The sequence below is a fragment of the Pristiophorus japonicus genome, chromosome 4, assembly GCF_044704955.1.
Source record: "Pristiophorus japonicus isolate sPriJap1 chromosome 4, sPriJap1.hap1, whole genome shotgun sequence".
Classification (NCBI taxonomy): domain Eukaryota; kingdom Metazoa; phylum Chordata; class Chondrichthyes; family Pristiophoridae; genus Pristiophorus; species Pristiophorus japonicus.
In genome coordinates, this window is record NC_091980.1 from 130,720,192 (window position 1) to 130,742,943 (window position 22,752).

General features: G+C 44.0%; 1 protein-coding gene across 1 annotated transcript; it reads left to right on the forward strand.

The window, feature by feature from the left end:
- The first annotated feature begins 359 nt into the window (after window positions 1–359).
- LOC139262608 (ferritin, higher subunit-like) lies at window positions 360–20,838 on the forward strand. Its single transcript, XM_070877766.1, has 4 exons — window positions 360–461; window positions 10,620–10,766; window positions 20,166–20,291; window positions 20,662–20,838. The coding sequence occupies exons 1-4, from the start codon at window positions 360–362 to the stop codon at window positions 20,836–20,838; spliced, it is 552 nt and encodes a 183-aa protein (XP_070733867.1).
- The last annotated feature ends 1,914 nt before the right edge of the window (window positions 20,839–22,752 follow it).

A 22,752-nucleotide genomic window follows, 5' to 3' on the forward strand; every position in this document is an offset into this window, starting at 1 on the left:
TCCGATAGCTGAATTAAACATTCCAATTAATTAGCCCAAAGAATCGAGAATCCAATCAAACTTGTGACTCTGGATATTTGAGGAAAGTTCGGACAATTGAGATCCTCATTGAGAAGTCAGCCAATGATGTTCATTCTTCAAAGATCTGACTGGCTCTGGGAGTCCATCTCCCTCCTCCCTTTACTTGATTGGTGCTCTGAGAAGATGCAACTTCTGATTGGGTATTGATGACTGTCACTCATCATCAAGAGTGCCACACCCTGGATTATCCCTCAGTATAAATATAGGAGTTTGAGTTTGGTTAAATGTTATCTTTGTACTTCTAGAAAGTTTTTACTTTGGAAAAATAAAATATTAAGATGGCTTCTCAAGTGTGTCAGAATTACCACCAGGACTGTGAGGATGCTGTCAACAAGCAGATCAACATGGAGCTCTATTCCTCCTATGTTTATCTCTCTATTGTGAGTTTTGTGTTTTTTGCCACTTTACAATGGAGACTATGTAATGTGAATTTATGAAATCCTGTGCTGGACCCAGCCCACCTATTTCTCTCTTTCTGCGCCCCCCCCCCCCCCCCCCCCCCGAATCTATGCAGTGAATTTACTTTTAAAGCTATAATATGAAACAATTTATCTTAATTTGAATTTATTAACATTCTCTCTTTCTTGCAGCAGCTGTATCATCTGATTATCTTGATTCTTTTCCTGGAATCTTGAGCTTGATTAAGTTTATTTGGAATACATTCTGCACACAATGCAAGGAATTCAGAATTTGTATCTTCATTCTAAATCACTCCATGGACTTTCCTTACCTTGCTGGTTCAATGGGTGATGTCATAAATGGCCTCGCTGTATTTTTCTGAGGGATGTCAGGAAGTATTCTTTCCCACCAGTGTGGTGGAAATCTGAAACACTTTCTTTCCACAGGGGGAGGATGGGAAGAAAGTGTTACAAATGTTTCTGCTTCCCTCCTGTTCCTAGTGTTTTGAACCTCTGAATTTTAAATACCAGTTTGTATCCTTCTGTCTTTCCTCTAACTTTTAGCATCAATAAAGCAAAGAAAGTTAATCATCAATTGTCTGTACTCAGTGGACTCTCCCTTAACCCCTGTGAACTTCACCAAGCACCTCAAATTCTGAGGGGTTCTCTAAACTTTTATTCTGTGATCTCTGGTTCTCCTCAACAATGCTTTGATTTGTTTAGACTGTGTGCCAAGTTAATGCTGCTTGTGGTAGTTTTAGTTCCTTGGCATGATTGTAGGCAGTAAAATTCAGCTAGTTTTTCACTTTTTTTTTATACATGAATTCTGCACTGTGATTAGATCTCTAGTTTTGGATGTTGCTTTGACTTCTAATACTAGCCTGTACAAAATGTATTTGGGTTAATAAACTATTATTGGAGCATGCTACTGGTGACCAGGGTATAAATTTTGTGGCAATTCCTTCACTAATTTCCAGAGCTACAATGAATATAGGGTGCCAAGATTCAGGTTCCAGTTTTAAGCCTGTTCAACCAAAGCTGAATTGGTGATCATGGAGTGATGCACTACAGGAGGTCATTCAGTCCATTGTGCCTTGCTGAATGTTGGGTGGAGTGATCCAACTCCATGTTACCATAGCCTGCAAGTTTTTGCAAATCACTAAGAGGATGAAATTGGGGAGTTAGTAATGGGGAACATAGAGATGGCAGAAAATCTGAACAAATATTTTGTATCTGTCTTTACGATAGACATTAACAATATTCCAACAGTGGATAGTCAAGGGGCTATAGGGGGGAGGAACTTAATGCAATCACAATCACCTAAGGAGGTAGTACTCAGTAAGATAATGGGGCTAAAGGCAGATAAATGGACCTGATGGCTTGCATCCTCGGGTCTTGAGAAGTAGCGGCAGGGATTGTGGATGCATTGGTTGTAATTAACTGAAATTCCCTGGAATCTGGGGAGGTCCCAGCAGATTGGAAAGCTGCAAATGTAATGCCCCCATTTAAAAAAAGGAGGCAAACAAAAAGCAGGCAACTAAAGTTTCGATTAGTTGGCCAAATGTGTGTTTGGGAAAATGTTCGAGTCCATTATTAAACAAGCAGGACATTTGGTAAAGGAAAATTTGATCAGGCAGAGTCGCCATGGATTTATGAAGGGGAAGTCGTGTTTGACAAATTTGCTGGAATTCTTTCAGGATGTAACAAACAGGGTCGATTAAGGTGAACCAGTGGATGTGGTATATTTGGACTTCCAGAAGGCAGTGGACAAGGTGCCACATAAAAGATTACTGCACAAGATAAAAGTTCAAGGGCTTTGGGGGTAATATATTAGCATGGATAGAGGATTGGCTAAAGAACCGAGTTGCAATAAATGATTCATTCTCTGGTTGGCAACTAGTAGAGTGCCGCAGGGATCAGTGCTGGGACCCCAACTATTTACAATCTATATTGCACTCGGTCCCTTCTTCCAAGTCGGTAATGTAGCCTAGTTTGCTGTTCCTCCCATCTTTGTATTGTCAGTAATGAGTGAGGAGGACACACAGTTCTACAAAAGGACATCGACAGGCTAAGTGAGTGGGCAAAAATTTGACTGGTGGAAAGTGAGGTCATGCACTTTGGCAGAAAAAAAAAATCAAAGAGCAAAGTTTTATTTAAATGGAGCAAGAGTGCAAAGTGCCACAGTACAGTGGTGGGGGGGCGGGGCTCTACTCATTGGAATTCAGAAGAATGAGAGGTGATCTTATAATCTACCACGTTTCTATGAGGGGGCTTGACTGGGTGGATGCAGAGAGGGTCTTTCCACTAATGAGGGAGACTAGAACTAGAGGGCATTATCTTAGAATAAGGGACTGCCCATTTAAATCTGAGATGAGAAATTTCTTCTGAGGGTTGTCAATCTGTGGAATTCGCTGCCTCAGCTGTGGAAAGCTAAGACATTGAATAAATTTAAGACTCTAATACAGTTTCTTAAACGCTAAGGGGTTATGGGGGAGCGGGCGGGGAAGTGGAGATGAGTCCATGATCAGATCAGCCATGATCTTGAATGGAGGAGCAGGCTCAAGGGGCCATATGGCCTACTCCTGATCACAAGAACATGAGAAATAGGAAGTTTCCATTTGCCAGTTTCTCTATTGCTGGAGGTGAGATTATTCAATGTCTTTGCCAGGTTAGTTGAGTAGGTGCGAGTTTCCAAAACTATGTACATACAAGTTCAGTGAGACTGAGCCCTTGAAAGCAAGTAAAATGAGTTTGGCTTCATGTACAGTGCCTATGATAATGGGTCTGCCATGCAATAATCAACTACTCTTCTGATTCCTCCGCAGTCCTTCTAGTTTGACCGGGATGATGTTGCCCTGCGTCACTTAGCTGATTTCTTCAAGGAGCAGTCACATGAGGAACGTGAGCATGCTGAGAAACTGATGGAATTCCAGAATTGACGTGGAGGACAGATCATCTTGGTGGACATCAAGGTTTAGCTCAATAAAAAAAGTGGCTTTCTGTCTGGCTCCCCTTAGACTGATTGTTCACAATACATTCGAAAGCAGTCAGTTCCAATTTACAGCACAGGAACCAGCCATTCGGACAAACTGATCTATGCAACATATCGTTATATTCCTTTTTCACTCATGTACTTATTTAGCTTCCTCTTAAATACATCTATGCCAATCACCTCCAATTTGATACCAGTGGTTGATGGCTTAATGCTGTAAATCAATATTCTAAAATTGGTTCATGGTAACCTAGACTACTGATTGCATTTTTTTTATCCCTAATTTCCTTCAATACTGTGCTGTTTACTGGTTGTACTATTACATATGTGCCACCAGAGGTAACTGCAGTCGGAGACTTGTCACTTACCTGCACAGGTGTGCCAGGCCCAGTATAAAAGGCAGGCCACGAGGTGTGATCCTCCCTCGAGTTACATTAAATGGACTAAAGTCACTACAGTTGGAGTACAATACATTGCCTCATGGAGTCACTACCAGAGCATCTGAAGACACAAAAAATACTTGTGTTTGTTTAATCCATTGTAAGTGAACAATAATTTCCTGTTCAGAAACCAGTGCAGGATGAGTGGAGCAATGGTCTGGAGGTGATGCAGAGAGCTCTGTAGATGGAGATGAATGTGAATCAGAGTCTGCTGGATCTGCACAAACTCTCCACTGGGAGTACTGACCCTCATGTAAGTTCCTCATGCTTCAATGTGTGCTTTTGGGTAAGTTGCTGTCATTGAACTTAATTTAAAAAGATCTCCATGCCCAACAGCTTTGTGTTGGATCTATTTTTCGGGGTTGATATTGTAAATGTGTGAGATCCCAGCACCTTTTTTTGTATAGCAAGTTTTCTTCTAAATGGTGCAGTAATTCCATCAATTTCAATTACACCACTTAACTATCTTCCAGTCCAAGAGGATTAAAATCCAAACTCGTAAGCGGTAAGCTCCAATGTTCCTCGATATCTACTACTGTCATAACTCGTTTCCGTCTTTTCTCTTTCAGTTGTGTGACTTCCTGGAGACTCACTACTTGGACGAACAAGTGAAGATGATCAAGAAGCTTGGGGATCACATCACCAACCTGAACAGACTGGGAGCCCCTGAGAATGGCCTGGGAGAGTACCTGTTTGACAAGCACACTCTGGGGGAAGAGTGACTGAAGCTTCTGATCAGTACTCGTGTTTAAACAATGTGTGTGTGTGTGTGAGACTTTGTCCTACATAGAATGGTGGCTTTGTACAGCCTGGGACCTGGACGCTTGATGTGAAATATAATTAACTGTAAATAAACTGTCTAATATTGGACTGGCTTTTGTCTCCTTGCAAGTTTGACTGGCTGCTTATTTTCCATTTACCATAACTTGGTTGCAGCACAAGTATTGCACTCGGCTATGCAACAGCCATACATTGGTTACAGCACATGAGGCCATTCAGCCTGTCGAGCCTGTGCCGGCTCTCCAAGAGCACCTTAGCTAGTCCTACTCCCTTGCATTTTCCCTGTAGCCCTGCAATTATTTTCCTTCAGGTACTTGTCCAATTCCATGATTGAAACTGCCTCCACCACCCTCTTGGGCAGCACAATCCAGATACTAACCACTCACTGCATAAAAGTTTTTCCTTATGTCAGCTGTGGTTCTTCTGTCAATTGCCTTAAATTTGTGTCTGCTGTTCTTGTCCCTTCTGCCAGTGGGAACAGTCCTATAATTTTTGGCTTTTTGCTGGGGTAATTTCAATATATTGACATTTATATTCATAAGAACTTAGGAGCAGTAGCAGCCCATTTGGACCTTTGAAGCCTGCAATCCCATTCAATATGATCATAACTGATCCTTTAACAACACCATGCTTTTACCCCATAGCCCTTGATGCCTTTTGTATCAAGATATCTATCTCCTTCTTAAATATATTCAGTGATTGGGCTCCACTGCCTTCTGTGGTTAATAGTTCCCCAGCTTCCCCATCCTCTGAGTGAAAACATTTTTTATCTCAGTGCTAAATTTCCTACCCCATATCCTGAGCCTGTGACACTTTTTAGTCTCAACTTCCCGGCCAGGGGCAACTTCCTCCCCACATCCAGTCTATCCAATAAGATCCCCTTTCACTCTTCTAGTGAATACAGGCCTGGTCAACCCAATCTCTCATGATAATCTTTCCATCCAAGGAATCAGTCTGGTGGGACTTTGCTGCACTCTTTCTTGGCTAAGGAGACCCAAAACTGTGCATAATACACCAGGTGTAGTTTCACCAAGGCCCTGTATAATTGTAGTAAGACATCCTTGCTCCTGTTCTGTGAACAATTGTAAATATTACATTTGGTTTCCTCCTCTCAATCTATTTATTTATATATATCTATATAAAGATATATATATATATGACTAGCTGGTGCCCAAGCACTGAGCCCTGTGGTTTCTCACTAGTTACTGGCCACCACCCAGGAAAAGACTTGTTTATTCCTACTCTGTTTCCTATCAATTAACCAATATTCAATCCATGCCAGTATATTACACCCAATCCTATGTGCTTTAATTTTGCACACTAACCTCTTGTGGGATATTATCAAAGGCCTTCTGAAAATCCAAATACACTACATGCACTGGTTGTCCCTTATCTAATTTCAGTTACATCCTCAAAAGAAACTCCAGTAGGTTTGTCAAACACTTTGATTTTCATGAATCCATATTGACTTTGTCTAATCCCGTTGATATTTTCTAAGTGTCCCTTTATCACATTCTACTAATGTTCGGCTAAACAGGCGGTAGTTACCTCTTTTCTTTCTCCTTCCTTTTTAAAATAGTGGGATTACATTTGCCACCCTCCAATCTGCAGCAACTGTTCCATAATCGGTAGAATTTTGGAAGATAATAACCAATGCATCCACTATTTCCATGGCTACCACTTTTAGTACTCTGGGATGCAGATTATCAGGCCCTGGGGATTTATCAGCTTTCAATCGCATTTGTTTCTCCAGCACTGTTTTCTGACTAATAATCCTTTCCTTTACTTTCTCTTGCTCACGATCCTCGGATGTTATTTGTGTCCTCTTCTGTGAAGACAGAACCGAGGTATTTAATTGTTCTGCCATTTCCTTGTTCCCCATTATAAATTATCCCATTTGTGACTGTAAAGGACCTACATTTATCTTCGCTAATCTTTTTCTTTTTACATACTGGGAGAAACTTTTACTGTCGTTTTTTATGATCCTTGCAAGTTTAGTCTCATACACTATTTTCCCCCTCTTAAACAATCTCTTGGTCCTTTTTTGCTGAATTCTAAACTGCTCCCAATCCTCAGGCTTGTTACTTTTTCTGGCAACTTTGTATAACTCCTCTTTGGATCTAATACTATCCTTAATTGCTTTTGTAATCCATGGTTGGGGCACTTTTCCTTTTGTGTTTTTGCAGCAGAAAGGAAAGTATAACTGTTGCAATTCATGCATTCGTTCCTTAAATGTTAGCCATTGACTATCCACCATCATGCCTTTTAATGACTCTTCCCAATCTATCATAGCCATTCCTCATACCTTCATAGTTTCCTTTGTTTAGATTTTGGACCTAGTTTTGGATTGGACATCTTCACTTTCAATCTTCATGAAGAATTCAATCATGTTCTGATCATTCTTCCCGAAAGGACCCCGCACAAAAAGACGATTAATTAACTCCTTCTCATTGCATAATACCCAATCTACGACAGTTATTCAGACATGTTGAAGACCTAATTTCAATTGTACTTATATGTAATGACTCAAAAATCTGGTTACTGTAGACTCACTCAGGTGCAACTTCATCCATCTTTATTCCAGCCCAAGAGTGCCAGAGTGACAAAGACACCCAGCTTACACCCAGCTTACATACAGGTGATCAAGCACACATGCCGCGTGTGTACAGCCTGACGACCTCCGACCGTGGCACCCTCTGATGTCTTGTGACCCCCACGCATTAATACATAAGAGAATATCTTGCAAATTCTATTCATGCATTTCAATCTAGCGTTGCAATGCTGCAATACAACAGTTGAAAATGTTCACGTTTGTTCAGCCACATAAGGCAGTGGGACCACAGGTAAATGTTAATGTCTTAAAGGAGGCAGAGAGGTTTACATAATAACATGCAATGTCATTTGGCACCTCGAGCCTGTTCCGCCATTCAATAAAATCATGGCTGGTCTGAACTTGGTCTCAACACTTTCCTGCCTGTTCCCCATAACCCTTGACTCCCCTATTGTTCAAAAATCTATCTATCTCCACCTTAAATGTATTCAATGACCCTGCCCCACACACGCACACACACACACACACACACACAGTACTGAGGGAGTGCCGCACTGTCAGAGGGGCAATACTGAGGGAGTGCCGCACTGTCGGAGGGGCAGTACTAAAGGAGTGCTGCAGTGTTGGAGAGGAAGTACTGAGGGAGCATTGTATTGTCAGAGGGGCAGTACTGACAGGGTTCTGCACTGTCTGAGGGGCAGTACTGAGGGATTGCTGCACTGTCGGAGGTACCATCTTTCAGATGAGATGCGAGGCTGTCTGCTCTCTTAGGTGGACGTAAAAATTCTCAGGTTGCTATTTCGAAGAAGCGCAGGGAGTGTTCTCTCCGGTGTCCTTGATAATATTTATCCCGCAACCAAAACAGATTATCTGGTCATTAACATACTGCTGAACTTGATTGGTTGTAAAGAGCTTTGAGACATCCTGAGGCCATGAAAGGGCTATATAAATGGAATTCTTTCTTCTTTCTAAGAGGATAAACGTTCCCAAGCCTCCTTTAAGTTTAAGTTTCTTTCAACATCTTTTGTGAAGTTGCAATCTTTGTTGGTTGTGCCTTTTGAAAAAGGGGCCCATGCTTGACTTTAAATTGACAATTGCCGCCGACAAAAAGAAGAGTCAGCCAAAGATGCTCATTCTTCAAAATTCATGACTGGCTCTGGGAGTCATGGCCCCTCCTCCCTTTACTTGATTGGTGCTCTGACAGAGGCTGCAACTTGTGATTGGGTATTGAGGAATGACACTCACAGCTAGACTGTCCCGCCCTGGATTATCCAGCAGTGTAAAGACAGGAGTTTGAAAATCGGTAACTCTCAGCTTCATGCTTCAACAAGGCTCAGATTTTTGGAAAAGCAAATTAGGATGGCCTCTCAGAACTACCACAAGGACTGTGAGGCTGCTGTCAACCAGCAGGTCAACATGGAGCTCAGTTCCTCCTATGTTTATCTCTCCATGGTGAGTCTTGTATTTCTGAGCACTTCACAATGCACCTGCTGCAATGTCAATTTACTAGATTCTGTGCTGTATCTGGCCCACCCTCACTTGATGTACAGTGAATTCATTTGTTAAAGCTCTGCTATAATGGTTGGGAAGCAAATTTTCACTCGTGTGGTGGAAGTCTGGAACATATTCTCTCTCTCCTTGCTTCCCACATTCCACCCACCCAAGGCTGTGGCTGCCTGGGCAAGGTTTTTGTTGGCTAAGGGTATCAAGGGATTGGAACATCAGCAATAGGAGTAGGCCATTTGGCTGATCTCTCCCCTCAATTCCACCTTCCTGCACTATCCCCATGGGCCATAATTTCTTAAGTTTCAAAAAATTTATTGACCTCTGTCTTGAATATACTCAATGACTGAGCATCCACAGCCCTCTGGGGTAGAGAATTCCATAAATTCATCACCCTGTGAGTGAGGAAATTTCAACTGCTCTCAGTCTTTAATGGCCAACCCCTTATTCTCAGACTTTGACCCCCCTGGTCCGAGATTTCCCCAGTTAGGGTAAACATTATTTCTGCATTAACCCTGTCAAGCCCCTTTAAGAATTTTGTTTAATTAGATTTGCATCTCATTCTACTAAACTCTAGAACATTGGCCTAGTCTACTCAACCTTTTCCCATCGGGCCATCTCATCATTCCAGAAACCAGTCTCGTGAAACTTTGTTGTTTCACCTCTAATTCAAGTATGTCCTTCATTGGGTAAGGAGACCAGCACTGTACACAATACTTTGGTGACACACCGAATGCCCTGTGCAATTATAGCTACATTTTTACATAAACTCCAATCCCTTTAACAAAAGCTCACATACCATTTGCTTTCCTAATTACTTGCTGGATAAATAGAGTTAAGCTGCAGATCTGACGAAATTGAATGGTGGAACAGGTTTGAGGGGCTGAATGGCCTACTCTTGATCTCCTCGCTTTAGTTACCAGTTTTTGCCCTTCTGTTTTTTTCTCTAACTCCCTTTTGCTTTATTGGTGGTAAAGCCTTCAGCCATTTCCCCCCCGACTCGGTGGAGCTCTCCCTTAACCCCTCTGCTTCCCTACCTTGACCTTCATTGGTGACCTCCAACTGAAGGGTAGTATCTGGTTGTCTGCTGGAATGCCTTGATGTTTAGTTTTGAAGGTGCCAAATGAATGCTGATTAGTTTTGGTTCCACGGGATGAATGTAGCCAGTAACACTTGGGCCAGATGTACTATGAATTGTGTGCTGTGACTAGATCTCTACTTTAAGGGCTTTGCTTCTAGTTCCAGTAGTGCCCATTACATAGCCTGTACAAAATGGATCTTGGTCAATAAACCATGATTGGAATGGTACTGTTAATAATCATTCACTAATTTCTAAACCTACACCTTGAGCATTGGGTGCCAAGATTAAGGTTATAGCTTTGAGCATGTTCTATCAAAGCTGAATTGATAACCATGGGATGATGCAGCAGTGAAGGAGGCCATCCGGCCCATTCTGCCTGTGCTGACTGTTGGGTGGAGCTATCCAACTCGTCCCACTCCCCTGCTCCATCCCATAGCCCTGCAAAATTGTCTATGTAGTTTTTTTTTAAGCTGTTGCCATTTAAATTACTTCCACCATCCTTTCTAGCACCCCATGTATTTATTTAAAAAAAAAAGTTGTCTCTTGTTGCCTCTGGTCCATTTGCCAATCACCTTTTGATTTTCCATTATCCAGCTTCCCTATTGCTAGGGGATTATCCCCTCTCTACCACATTAGTGAAGTCAGTCGGCTGGTGCGAGCTTGTATAACATTGTACATGGAAATTCAGGGAGACATTGTACCCTTTGAAAGAAGCAAAATTGAGTTTATGTACAATACGCACAATAATAGATCTGCCATGTGATACCCAACTACTCTTCTGATCTCTCTGCAGTCCTTCTACGTTGACCGAGATGATGTTGCCCTGTGTTACTTTGCTGAGTTCTTCAAGGAGCAGTCACATGAGGAACGTGAGCATGCTGAGAAACTGATGCAATTCCAGAATCGGCGTGGAGGCCGCATCATCTTGGCGGACATCAAGGTTTGGCTCCATAAACAATGGGCCTTCTGTCTGGCTTCCCTTGGACTGATGGCTCCCCATACATTCTAAAGCAGTTGGTTCCAATTTACAGCACAGAAACTAGCCATTTGGACAAACTGGTCTATGCTGGTGATTAGGCTCCAGATGTCTCCCACCTTGCTTTTATACAGCAACATATCCTTTGATTTATTTTTCCCTTGTCTACTTATTTAGCTCCCCATGCAATACATCTATTCTACTCACCTGATCAATTTGACTCCAGTGGTTGATGGCTTAATGCAGTAATTCTATATTCTAACACATAGGTTCATTGCATCCTTGACTTCTGATTGCATTTTTTTCATCCCTAATTCCTTCAATACTTGTTTGTTTAATCCATTGTAAAGGAACTGTGACGTTCCTCTTCAGGAACCAGAGCAGGATGAGTGGACCAATGGTCTGGAGGTGATGCAGAGAGCTCTGCAGATGGCGTAGAATGTGAACCAGAATCTGCTGGATCTGCATAAACACTCCACTGGGAGCACTGACCCTCATGTAAGTTCCTCATGTGGGGTTCTGGGTAAGTTGGAGGCGGTGGAACCTTGCTGTCCTTGAGCCTATTATAAAAATCTCTGCCCAATAGCTTCATGTTGGTGTGTATTTTTTTGGTGGGGGGAGTGGAGCAGTAGTAGGAAGGGACAGGAGGTTGGCCTACTGTGGACATTGACTAGTAAATGTGTGCCAGCAACTTTCGTGCAGCAAGTTTAATCGAAATGATGCAGTAATTCCATTAAGTTCAATTGCACCACTTAACTAACCTCCAGTTCAAGAGGATTAAAATCCAAACTCTTGATGGGTAAGCTCTGATATTCATTGATATCTGCTCCTGGTCACAACTAGTTTCCCTCTTCTCCTGCAGTTGTGACTTCCTGGAGACCCACAACTTGGATGAACAAGTGAAGATGATCAAGAAGCTTGGAGATCACATCATCAACCTGAAGAGACTGGGAGCCCCTGAAAATGGCCTGGGGAAGTACCTGTTTGATAAGCACATGCTAGGGATGAGCGGTTGAACTGACTGCCAGGAACAAGCTTATTGTGTTCAGTACGAGTGTTTATATAATTATGTGTGAGACTCATTCCTGTAGAGAATGACAGCCTGTGACTTTATGCAGGCTGTGAGACTTGGCCTCGTGATGTGAAGTGTATATAAACTGTTCAGTATGGGACTGGATTTTGTCTCATTGTAAATTTGAGTGAGTGGTTGCTTATTTTCAACTTTACATCAGCCCAGAATTACACTGGGCTGTGTAACCACTTTATTGTTCCTCTTTCCTGCTGGTGTACATCTGACTTGTTGAGCGGCATTGTCAACGTCTTGTGTTGAAGATGTCATTCCAATTCTGTGTGTCCATTTAGAGTAAATTATTTGGTGCATTTCACTGATTGTTGCAATGCTGTAATCTAACAACTTGCATTGATGTAGTACCTGTAAACGTATGCTCTTTGGGAGTTGATGATTATGGGGAGCATGCAGCAAAGTGAAGTTGAGGCTAAGATCAGATCAGTTGTGATCTTACTGAATAGTGCACTAAGCTCGAGGGCCCAAATGGCCAACTCCTGCTCCTATTTCTTAGGGAGGGAACTCTCGAGCAGGGGGCCAAGGCAGCTGAATACAAGTAACTGCTCCCACTAATGATGAATATTCTCTCTGCCCTTTGCATCAATGGCAACAATTTAACCCCTCAATACAACAAAATGTCAGCTGCTGTAATGTTCAATGCATGGAGAGTTTTCCAGTCCATTAGTGTTTAACCATTTCATTCCAAACTAACACTCCCAGTTTAGGTATTTATTTAAAGTAAGCTACCAACACCACTCAGTTACTCCTGTAGACTACACTGCAGGTTGCTTACTCAACTGAACTCATCATTGCTGTTATTGACTTTCTGTTCCGCTTTGTGGGCAACGTAGCACAGAATGCTGATTTTGATTCCCAATATCTGAGCTCATTAAGTGAGCCATGATATTATGGGGCAAGGGAAGTACAATTGGGTGACTGGGAAATGTTATGTGTTGTCCAGGTACATTAAGTGTATAAGTACAATGGTGCATCACAGAAGGTGGTGTGGTGGGAGATGTGAAAGTACCTGCAAGACAGAGTATAAAAGGCTACCCACCACACCTGAGGCATTCTGGAGTTACACAATAAAGGACTAAGGTCATAGCAGTTGTATCAACACCAGCCTGTGTGGAGTCAGTGATGTGTGTACTACATCCATTACAGTGACAACGAGGAAGTGGATGAACTCCATGCAACCATGGCTACTCTGGGCTCGCTAAAGGATTTTACCGTGGGCAATGATCGAGAGGCTTTTACCGAAAGGCTTGCGTACTACTTCACAGCAAACGACCTGAAGGGGGACACAGACGCACTGAGATGTATAAGGCGATATTGCTTTCCAGTTGTGGCGATGAGGTTTACTGTCTCATCAAGGATTTGCTGGCACCTGCGAGCGCCAAAGCCAAATCACATGAGGAGCTGGTCGCTCTCATTCGTGACCAGTTGAAACCAAAGGAGAGCATCCAGATACAAATTCTACTGCAGACCCGAGGGCCAGAATGTCACCAAATATGCTGCGGACCTCAGGAGACTCGCGGTGCCTTGTGATTTTGGCGCACACCTTGACTCGGCGTTGCGGGATGTTTTTGTTCTAGGGATTGGCCATGAGTGCCTCCTTCACAAGTTCCTAGCCACAGAACCCAGAGTCACCCTGACAAAAGCCATCATCAACCGGGCCGATATGATCTCGACTTGCAGCACCAAGCAAATGATCCACACAGTCTCGAAACCGGCAGGCACTGTCCACAGGATAGCGCCCGCCACAGACAAAACTGCAGAACGTGGCTCTGCCCGGGGCAGAGACCACGGACCTCATGGTCCTAGAACTCAGAGTCCTCTGAGGGGGGCCAATCAAGCAGCACCATGCTGGCACTGCGGAGAAAACCATAGGGCTCACCGGTGCAGGTTTGCGGAGTATACGTGCAATACCTGCCACCTGAAAGGCCACCTTCAGCGTATGTGTAAAAGAAATCTGACTCATCATATGGCTGAGGAGATGGTGGATGATCCACTGTTCAGCGAGGAGCAGGCAGAAGAAGATGAGGTGTTGAGATTGTATACATGTAATGACGATTCTCCCCCAGTGATAATGGAAGTAAAAATTGACGGAGTCCCAGTGAGTATGGCAGTGGATATGGGATCGGGTCCGTCGTTGATGAGTCAGAGAACTTTTGAGAAACTGTGGGGTAACCCGGCTGCAAGACCCAAACTGGTCCCGACACGGCAAAGCAGCGTACCTACACCAAGGAACTGATACCTGTTCTCGGCAGAGCGGATGTGCAGGTATCTCGGGGGTGAGACACACGGTTTAACTTTGTGGGTCATTGCAGGCGATGGGCCAATGATTCTCGGCAGAAGATGGATGGGAAAAGTCCGTGGGAAATGGGAAGACTTCATTCCTCCACAGACTACTGTTCCCCGGGTTCCCAACGAGCTGGAGCTGCAACCTAAATCCACACACAGGCGACAGCAGCCCAGAACTCCTGACCTCAAGCTATCCTGCAGCCTCAGCCTCCACAGATGAGCAGACCGTGGAAGAGCAAGTTTGCAGGTGCGGGCCGATTGCTGGGGTGCTGGCCGGCGGGGCGCTGCGGGCGATGAGCGGGAGGTCCATCGAGGGCTGGCGGATCCGGGGGCCCACGCAGAGGAAAAGCCAGGCGACGGTAGCGGCTGCAATGGTGGCGGCCACAGGAGAGGTGGCCACGGCGGCCGCAGGAGGGGCGGCAAGTGCGGAGACAGCGGTAAGAGCGGAGGCTGCGGCGGCGGCTGGCATGACTCGGGAGAACGCGAGCCAGAGTGATGGATGCAGCAGCAAGTACAGAGGGACTCACAGTGACTGTGACTGATCGAGTCCAGGGAGCCACTTCTGCAAAGATGGGTTGCTCTGGGCTGTTTTTTTACCTTCCTTTCTTCCTTGTCCCTTCTGCTCTTTCTTCGCCAGCGAGCTCAAGATGGTGGTGAGCCTCGTGGCAACGGAGCTCTGTAGACAAAGGCCAGCAGAACACCTCAGATGGCGGCGCTCAAGGGAAGCCTCGTGGGAGCCACAAGATGGCGTCCTAAAAGGGAAATGGATGTGGGAGTCTTAAAAGGGCCTTACACCATTGGCGGTCCCCACATAAAGACTTTTGGAAGGCAAGAGTGAGTCTAAATGAGCTATGAGAATGTAGGATGACGTATTTATGATGAGAATTAAGATTTTAATGCTGAATGGTTACTGTGTTTAAAATAATGGATATGAATTACGGAAAGAGTTTTTACCTTGGGCAAAAAGGGGCTGTGTACTGCCACCATATCTCACCCAGAGGAGTTGGGATTAAATAACTGTTTAGTGGACCTGCAAACTTTTGACATAACATCTGTACCAAATATTGTATGTACCATACAAATGTACCGTCTATGTATACCTGCTTTTTGTTGGAGGTTATGCTCGTGTACCTTATCACCCAGGTAAGGACTGCAAATACCACATGCTTGCACCGGGTCCTCCACATGGGGGAGAAGAGGGAAGTGGATGGTCATGGACTCACACTCAGAAATCAACCAGGGCGAACAAGGCCAAGGTCACGGGCAATGGCTTTTGGAACTGGCGGGGGTAGTGAGATGTAATGTATTGTTCAGGTACATTAAATGTATAAGTACAATGGTGCACCACGGAGGGCGCTGTGTTGGGAGACCTAGGGGTACCTGCAAGACAGAGTATAAAAGGCTGCCCACCACACCTCAGAGGTACTCTGGAGTTACACAATAAAGGACTAAGGTCACAGCAGTTGTATCAACACCAGACTGTGTGGAGTCAGTGATTTGTGTGCTACATACACGACAGGAAATCCCCCCTCAACTTCCCATTTACACAAACTAATTTTAGAAAATTAGTTCAGAACTGCAGTGAGTGTAATGAAATTGTTGTTGTCATTCCATGTATTTGCATCACGAAGAAGTTTCCAGTCACCATATATCGAATGGCAGTATCTGGTGCCCACCGGGGTGGCCATTGAGTGTAACCATGTGATGTCCATCAGTTTGCTCGCAGCCCTTTGTGAGGACATCCACTGCATAGAAATGTAGAAAATAGGTGCAGGAGCAGGCCATTCGGTCGTTTGAGCCTGCATCATCATTCAATAAGATCATGACTGATCATTCACCTCAGTTCTCCTTTCCTGCTCTCTCTCCATACCCTTGATCCCTTTAGCCATAAAGGCCATATCTAAGTCCTTCCTGACTATATCCAATGAGCTGGCATCAACCACTCTCTGTGGTAGTAAATTCCACAGGTTAACAATTCTCTGAAGAAGTTTCTACTCATCTAAGTCCTAAATGGCTTACCCCTTATCCTTCGACTTTGTCCCCTGATTCAAGACTTCCCCAACATTGAGAACATTCTTCCTGCATCTAACCTGTCCAGTCCCGTCTGAACTTTATATGTTTCTGTGAGATCCCCTCTCATCCTTCTAAACTCCAGTGAATACAAGACTAGTCGATCCAGTCTCTCCTCATATGTCAGTCCTGCTATTGCGGGAATCAGTCTGGTGAACCTTCACTGCACTCCCTCAACAGCAAGAACATCCTTCCTCAGATTAGGAGACCAAAACAGAACACAATATTTCAGGTGAGACCTCACTCATGCCCTGTACAACTGCAGTAAGACCTCCCTGCTTCTTCGATCAATACAGGTGTAAATACACAGACACATGTTTGATTCAGGTGGGTCAACTGGGCACATTGTTGGCATCTCCCGCAAAAGGGCAGTGCCTGTGGTGTGATTGGTGGCTCTGGCTCTCAATCACTGCCGCACTCTCTGCCCAATCTAAAGCAGAGTTTTAATCCAAGGGAACACCTCTCATCAGCTCATCCAGGACTGAACCACTTCTGCACTGAAACCAGAAGTCACGGCTTTGGATCTCCGAGAAACACAAACATGAAAGGCCAATGACCAGAGGGGAGAGATGAGGACGATTATTTTTACGCAGCAAGTTGTGGTGATCCGGGACGCGCTGCCTGAAAGGGCGGAGGAATCAGATTCAATAGTAACTTTAAAGAGGGAATTGCATATATACTTGACAAAAGTTGCAGGTCTATGGGGAAGGAGCTGAGAAGTGGAACTAATTGGATCACTCTTTGAAAGAGCCTGCACAGGCACGATGGGCTGAATGTCCTCTTTCTGTGCTGATAGAATCTATGATGAGCCAGACAGTTGGAGCATATCTGAGCCTCATCATTTCAATCAGATTTAAATATTCTTTTGCCTCACTGAAAGCCGACTGTAAAAGGACGCGTCCAACACATCAAATTGAGGGTCAGGAAAAGACCAGCTGGTCTATCAAGCCTGCCCCAAAACACGGCAGAGCAAATCATAGAATCATAGAATGGTTACAGCACAGAGGGAGGCCATTCGGCCCATCGAACCCGTGCCGGCTCTCTGCAAGAGCATTTCAGCTTGTCCCACTCCCCCGCCCTTCCCCCGCAAACCTGCTATTAATTTTTCCTTCGGGTACTTATCCAATTCCCTTTTGAAAGCCACGATTGAGTCTACCTCCACCACCCTCTCGGGCATTGCATTCCAGATCCCAACCACTCGCTGTGTAAACATATCGACTTTGTTCTTTTGCCAGTCACTTTAAATCTGTGTCCTCTGGTTCTCGACCCTTCCGCCAAAGGGAACAGTTACTGTCTATCGACTCTGTCCAGACACCTCATGATTTTGAATCCCTCTTTCAAATGGAGACGTGTCTGTGGGTGACAATGTGTTCAGTAATGTTCACTCCCTCTCATTCTCGCTCAATATATTGAATTTTACCAGGCATCATTCCATGAGAATAAAAATGACAGATCGTTGATGCCCCCATGTAGCCAATCCTCAGACACATGCCCATTCTCTATATTCGAACTGGGGGCAGTTCACACCATCCACAGGATGGAATTCCCATTTCACTGGCCAATGCTTGGTTTGTAAATGCACCGAGACGACTTGATTGCTTTGAATATTGTCTCAGTGCCACAGAAACTTGCAAGTAACAAACTTCGCCAGATTATGAAAAACCCCTTTGGCGAAAGTAGAAAATTATCATTTCATTCAAGTGAGAGTGTTAAACAACGGCACACTTTCAGATTTGAAGAGGTTCAAGGAACCCAAAGGCAGTGACAGCACTGAGACTGATCACCCCAGAACCCGCCCCCAAACCCCCTCTCCTTTTTTAATTGGTGCCTGAATTCAGCGAAGATTCCTGATTGGCTCTCAGGGATTGTCAATCATCATTGGTGATGTCATACTCTGTTTGCATGCAGCCCTTCCGATCGTATAACTGCAGGAGCTTGTGTCAGACATAGTGAGTTCTCGAACTGTGTAGGTGATAGTGAAATATAGATCGTGAAGATGGCTTCCCAAGTGTGTCAGAACTACCACAAGGACTGTGAGGCTGCTGTCAACAAGCAGATCAACATGGAGCTCTGTTCCTCCTATGTTTATCTCTCCATGGTGAGTTGTGTATTCCTTGTTCCTGCAATCTGAAAAGTTGTTAATTCTCCAGTTCAATGAACTGGCTTTAAGTTGTTTTTCTCTGGACTTCCTTCCCTGGGGGAGCAGAGTCTTTGGGCAGTGAGGACTTCAGGTGTGTAATACAGGGGGAACTTGTTGAGTTCATGGACTGCTCCCTGTAGCAGCTGCCCTCCATTGAAGTTTAATATCTGAAACCAGCCTAGCTGCTGCTTGAGTGTGTGACAGAAGAGCACAAATCTGGTCAGGAGCCTGTTGTTCAGTTTCACTGGGGGGACTGCAGTGAGTGAAATGTGGGCAGGTCCTCACTAGTGTTCTTATTGGAGGTGAAGTACTGAGAATCCTGGTGCTGGAGCCTTGCTCACTATGCTGAGATCTCTCTATTACACTATTGCTGTGTAAACTATTGGAGTGGAGGATTTTTCTCATTCCATGCCCAAACTTGGACTAGAATGGAAGAATAATAATTTCTATAATGCCTTTCACTACCTTGCGACAAAGCACTTTGGGAGATTCCAATGAAGGAGTTAAGTGTAGTTCCCTGTTATGTGGGAAATGCAGCAGCCAATTAGTGCAAAGTAGGCTCCCACATACTGCAATGAGATAATGATCAGATCATCTGTTTTACTGGTGTTGGTTGAGGGGTAAATATTGGCCAGGACACTGCAGAGAGCTCCCTGCAGTAGTACCGAGCACATAGAGTAGGCTTGAGGGACCAATGGCTTATTCCTGTCATTCAATAAGATCATTGTTGATCTTGTATCTCAACTCCACCTCTGCACTGTCCCCATATACCTTGGTATCCAAAAATCTATCATGTGCTCTCTCTCTCTTGAATATACTCAATGACTGAACCTCTGCAGCTCCTGGGGTAGAGAATGCCAAAGTTTCCCACCCTGAATGAAGAAATTCCTCTTCATCTCTGTCGTCAATGACTGACTCCTGGTTCTAGACTCTCAGCAAGGGGAACCATCCTCCCTGCATCTAATCCTTCAAGCCCTGTAAGAATTTTGTACGTTTCTAATGAGATCTCCTCATCCTTCTAAACTCTAGAATAGAGGTCTAGTCTGCTCAATCTCTCCTCATTAATCTTTCACATCCACCTGATGACTTACACACTCTTGTGTGAATGACAGAAAGTAGAGGAGGTATTGCTTATCCAGGAGAAGAATTTAGTTTGACTGGACATGAAATATAATCCTGAACTTTAGGTTTATAGGTTCAGCCAGTAAAGAAATATTTCCATTGTGCTTTCGGGAGTGAGGCTCAACTCCGATTGATGAAGTCAATGGCATTTTGCTAGTTTACAAATGGTGTCTATTTTTAAGGATTAAGAATTCACTTACTAGGAGAAAAATAACTGTTGCATTGTTTCGGAAGATCAAGTTCAAAAGAAGCTGTTTTAAATTCTCTCCGCAGTCCTTCTACTTTGACCGGGATGATGTTGCTCTGTGTCACTTTGCTGAGTTCTTCAAGAAGCAGTCACATGAGGAACGTGAGCATGCTGAGAAACTGATGCAATTCCAGAATCGCCATGGAGGATGGATCATCTTGTCTGACATCAGGTTTGGTTCAATAAACTAGTGGCTTTTGGTCTGGATACCCTGAGACCTGATTGTTTGAAATAACTCCTAAAGCAATTGGTTCCATGGTTGTGGTAGTGGAATGCAGTAATTCTATATTCCTATGACACATTGTTTATGGTAACTTGGCATCTGGTTGCTTTTTCACCCCTATTTTCCTTGTACTGTCTTGTGTATTTTGTTTGTTCCATTGTAAGTGAACTGCCTGTGACTTTCCTCTTCAGAAACCAGAGCAGGATGAATGGAGCAATGGTCTGGAGGTGATGCAAAGAGCTCTGCAGATGGAGAAGAATGTGAACCAGAGTCTGCTGCATCTGCACAAACTCTCCACTAGGAGCACTGACCCTCATGTAAGTTCCTCATGAGGGTTTCTGGGTAACTTGGAGGTGCTGGAACATTGCTGTCCTTCAGCTGTTTCAAAAGATCGCCGTGGACAATAACTTTATTTTGGGGAGGGTCTCTCCTGGGTTCTTCAGGGGGTGGGAAGAGGACCGGGAAGTTGGCCTACTGTGGACATTGAGAAATAAATGGGTCCCAATGTTTCCAGGATCTAAGCTCACATTGTACAGGAGTTACTGGATCATTAGAGCAAATGTACATCAATTTCAATTGCCCGACCTGATCCTTCTCCACTCCTAGAGAATTAAAATCTTAACTCGAGGGGATGCTCTGATGTTCCTTGATATCTGCTACTGGCCATAACTCGTTTCCCTCTTTCAGTTGTGTGACTTCCTGGAGACCCACTACTTGGATGAACAAGTGAAGCTGATCAAGAAGCTTGGAGATCCCATCACCAACCTGAAGAGACTGGGAGCCCCTGAGAATGGCATGGGAGTGTACCTTTTTGACAAGCACACTCTCTGGGGGAGAGTGACTAAACTGACTGATAGGATCTAGCTTATTGTGTTTAGTACTTGTATTTATATAATCAGGCCCCTGTCATGTAGGGAATGAAGGCTTGTGACTTTGTACAAAGAGCTGAAACCCATAACTGTAAATATACTGTTCAATATTGGGCTGTGTTTTGTCACCTTGTAAGTTTGAGTGGTTATTTATTTTTCATTTAACATAACTTGGTTTCCATCGAACAAGAATTGCACTGAGCTGTGCAACATTTATATGGGATTCAGTCCTTTGAAATGTGTTTTCCTCTCGTGTAATGTCTATGTATTGACTGGGACATTCAGCCACCTGTTATAAGATCTAAAATGTTCAACGGTGTGGTCAGACAACTGACAGCCCCATGGGATACTGGCCCAGTAACCAAAAGTCTGGTCAGAGGTATGTATTAAGGACGTACAGAGATGTATAGAGAGGCATCTCTCGAGCTTGGGACGGAGAAACTGTATACAATTACCTGTTCCAACTATCTGTCTTTGTACAAATGACAATTCAATCCAACAAGATGTAACATCTGTTAAACACAGGGCCAATTTGCCAGTAATTCATTGTTGCACCATTTCAGTCCAGTGAAGAAAAAGTCCTGAATTAGCTTCCTATTTCGTGTATCTGCCTCGTGAACAGCAGTTTATATTCAATAGTCACAACAGATCCTCTTCAGTTATACAGGTAGTTCAGTAATAGGACTCACCACTGCTGCTATAGGCTTGCTGTTAAGCTTTGTAGGCAGACAAGCAATGTCTCAGCACACTGAACTCTGGGCACTACAATTGGATGAGGAGGGAAAGCATCAGCTGTCATCAGCTTGCTGTCACAGCTTCAGTGGTTAGTGTGGATACCCGAGTCTGGTGGTTCTGGGACAGCTTCTCTTCTGCCTGCTCCCCTCATGGTTGAATAACTTGTCAGCACAACCTCCATTCACATGAATAAGGAATTGGGTAAAGTATTGAAATACTAACGATACTCCAACAAAATTTAATGCTTGGGGAAGGAGCAAATGTATTTAATTCCACAAAGCAAAAGGCACAAGATATTAAACCCATTTCTACCCTGGCCACAATGCATAAACACTCAATTTATAAGCCAACTATCAATTATTTTTTTAGTACCATTGTGAATTTCATTACTATCACCCTGGGTTAGATCTCCATTTCTCTCCTTCGTGGCGATGAATGGATACAAATGGTATTGCTGCAGCTCCAATAATCCAGTGTTTACAAGTTATTTTTAGGAATTTAGCTGAGAACTGTGTTGAGTGCAATTAAATTGCCATGTACAGACATTCCACGTTGATGTCTTGGCAATACTCAAGCGCCTTTGGGATATCGATGTTACAAAATTTCATATATTGATGAGCCACAGTTCCACGAGTCGGCCTGGGTTTGCGTGCTGAAGGGTTTGATGGCTTCATGTATCAACAAAGTCTCCAGCTCACTCGATGTGAAACTTTACAGGTGCTCGTGTTTTAAGAATTACTTACAATTTACAGCACAGAAAAAGACCATTCGGGCCAGTGGGCCATGCTGTGGTTTATGCTCCAAGTGAGTCTTCTCCCACCCCACTTCATCTAGACCTATTAGCATATCCTTCTATTCCTTTCTCCCTTGTGTTTATCTAGCTTTCCCTTAAATGTATCTATGCTCTTTGCATTCAGAGTTATTACTGCGTGTAGCTCAGTAAACGCACCGCTGCTGCTGTGGATTTTCTGTTAAGCTGTGTGGGTAAAGAAGTGAGTAACAGCTATTGAGCGCAGCAATGTTTGAGCTCAAGGACAGCATTTATTGTCCGTCCCTAATTGCCTTTGAGAAGGTGCTGGTCAGCCATCTTCTGGAACCGCTGCAGTCTTGTGGTGAAGGTACTCCCACAGTGCTTTTAGGGAGGGAGTTCCTGGATTTTGATGCAGTGACGAAA

What these genes read in the sequence shown, in the direction of transcription:
- LOC139262608 (XM_070877766.1), top strand. Translation starts at nt 360, where the DNA reads ATGGCTTCTCAAGTGTGTCAGAATTACCACCAGGACTGTGAGGATGCT. An exon ending in TCATCTTGGCGGACATCAAG is followed by an intron (nt 10,767 to 20,165) that starts GTTTGGCTCCAT and finishes TTTCCTCTTCAG; the next exon opens with AAACCAGAGCAGGATGAATG. An exon ending in CTAGGAGCACTGACCCTCAT is followed by an intron (nt 20,292 to 20,661) that starts GTAAGTTCCTCA and finishes TCCCTCTTTCAG; the next exon opens with TTGTGTGACTTCCTGGAGAC.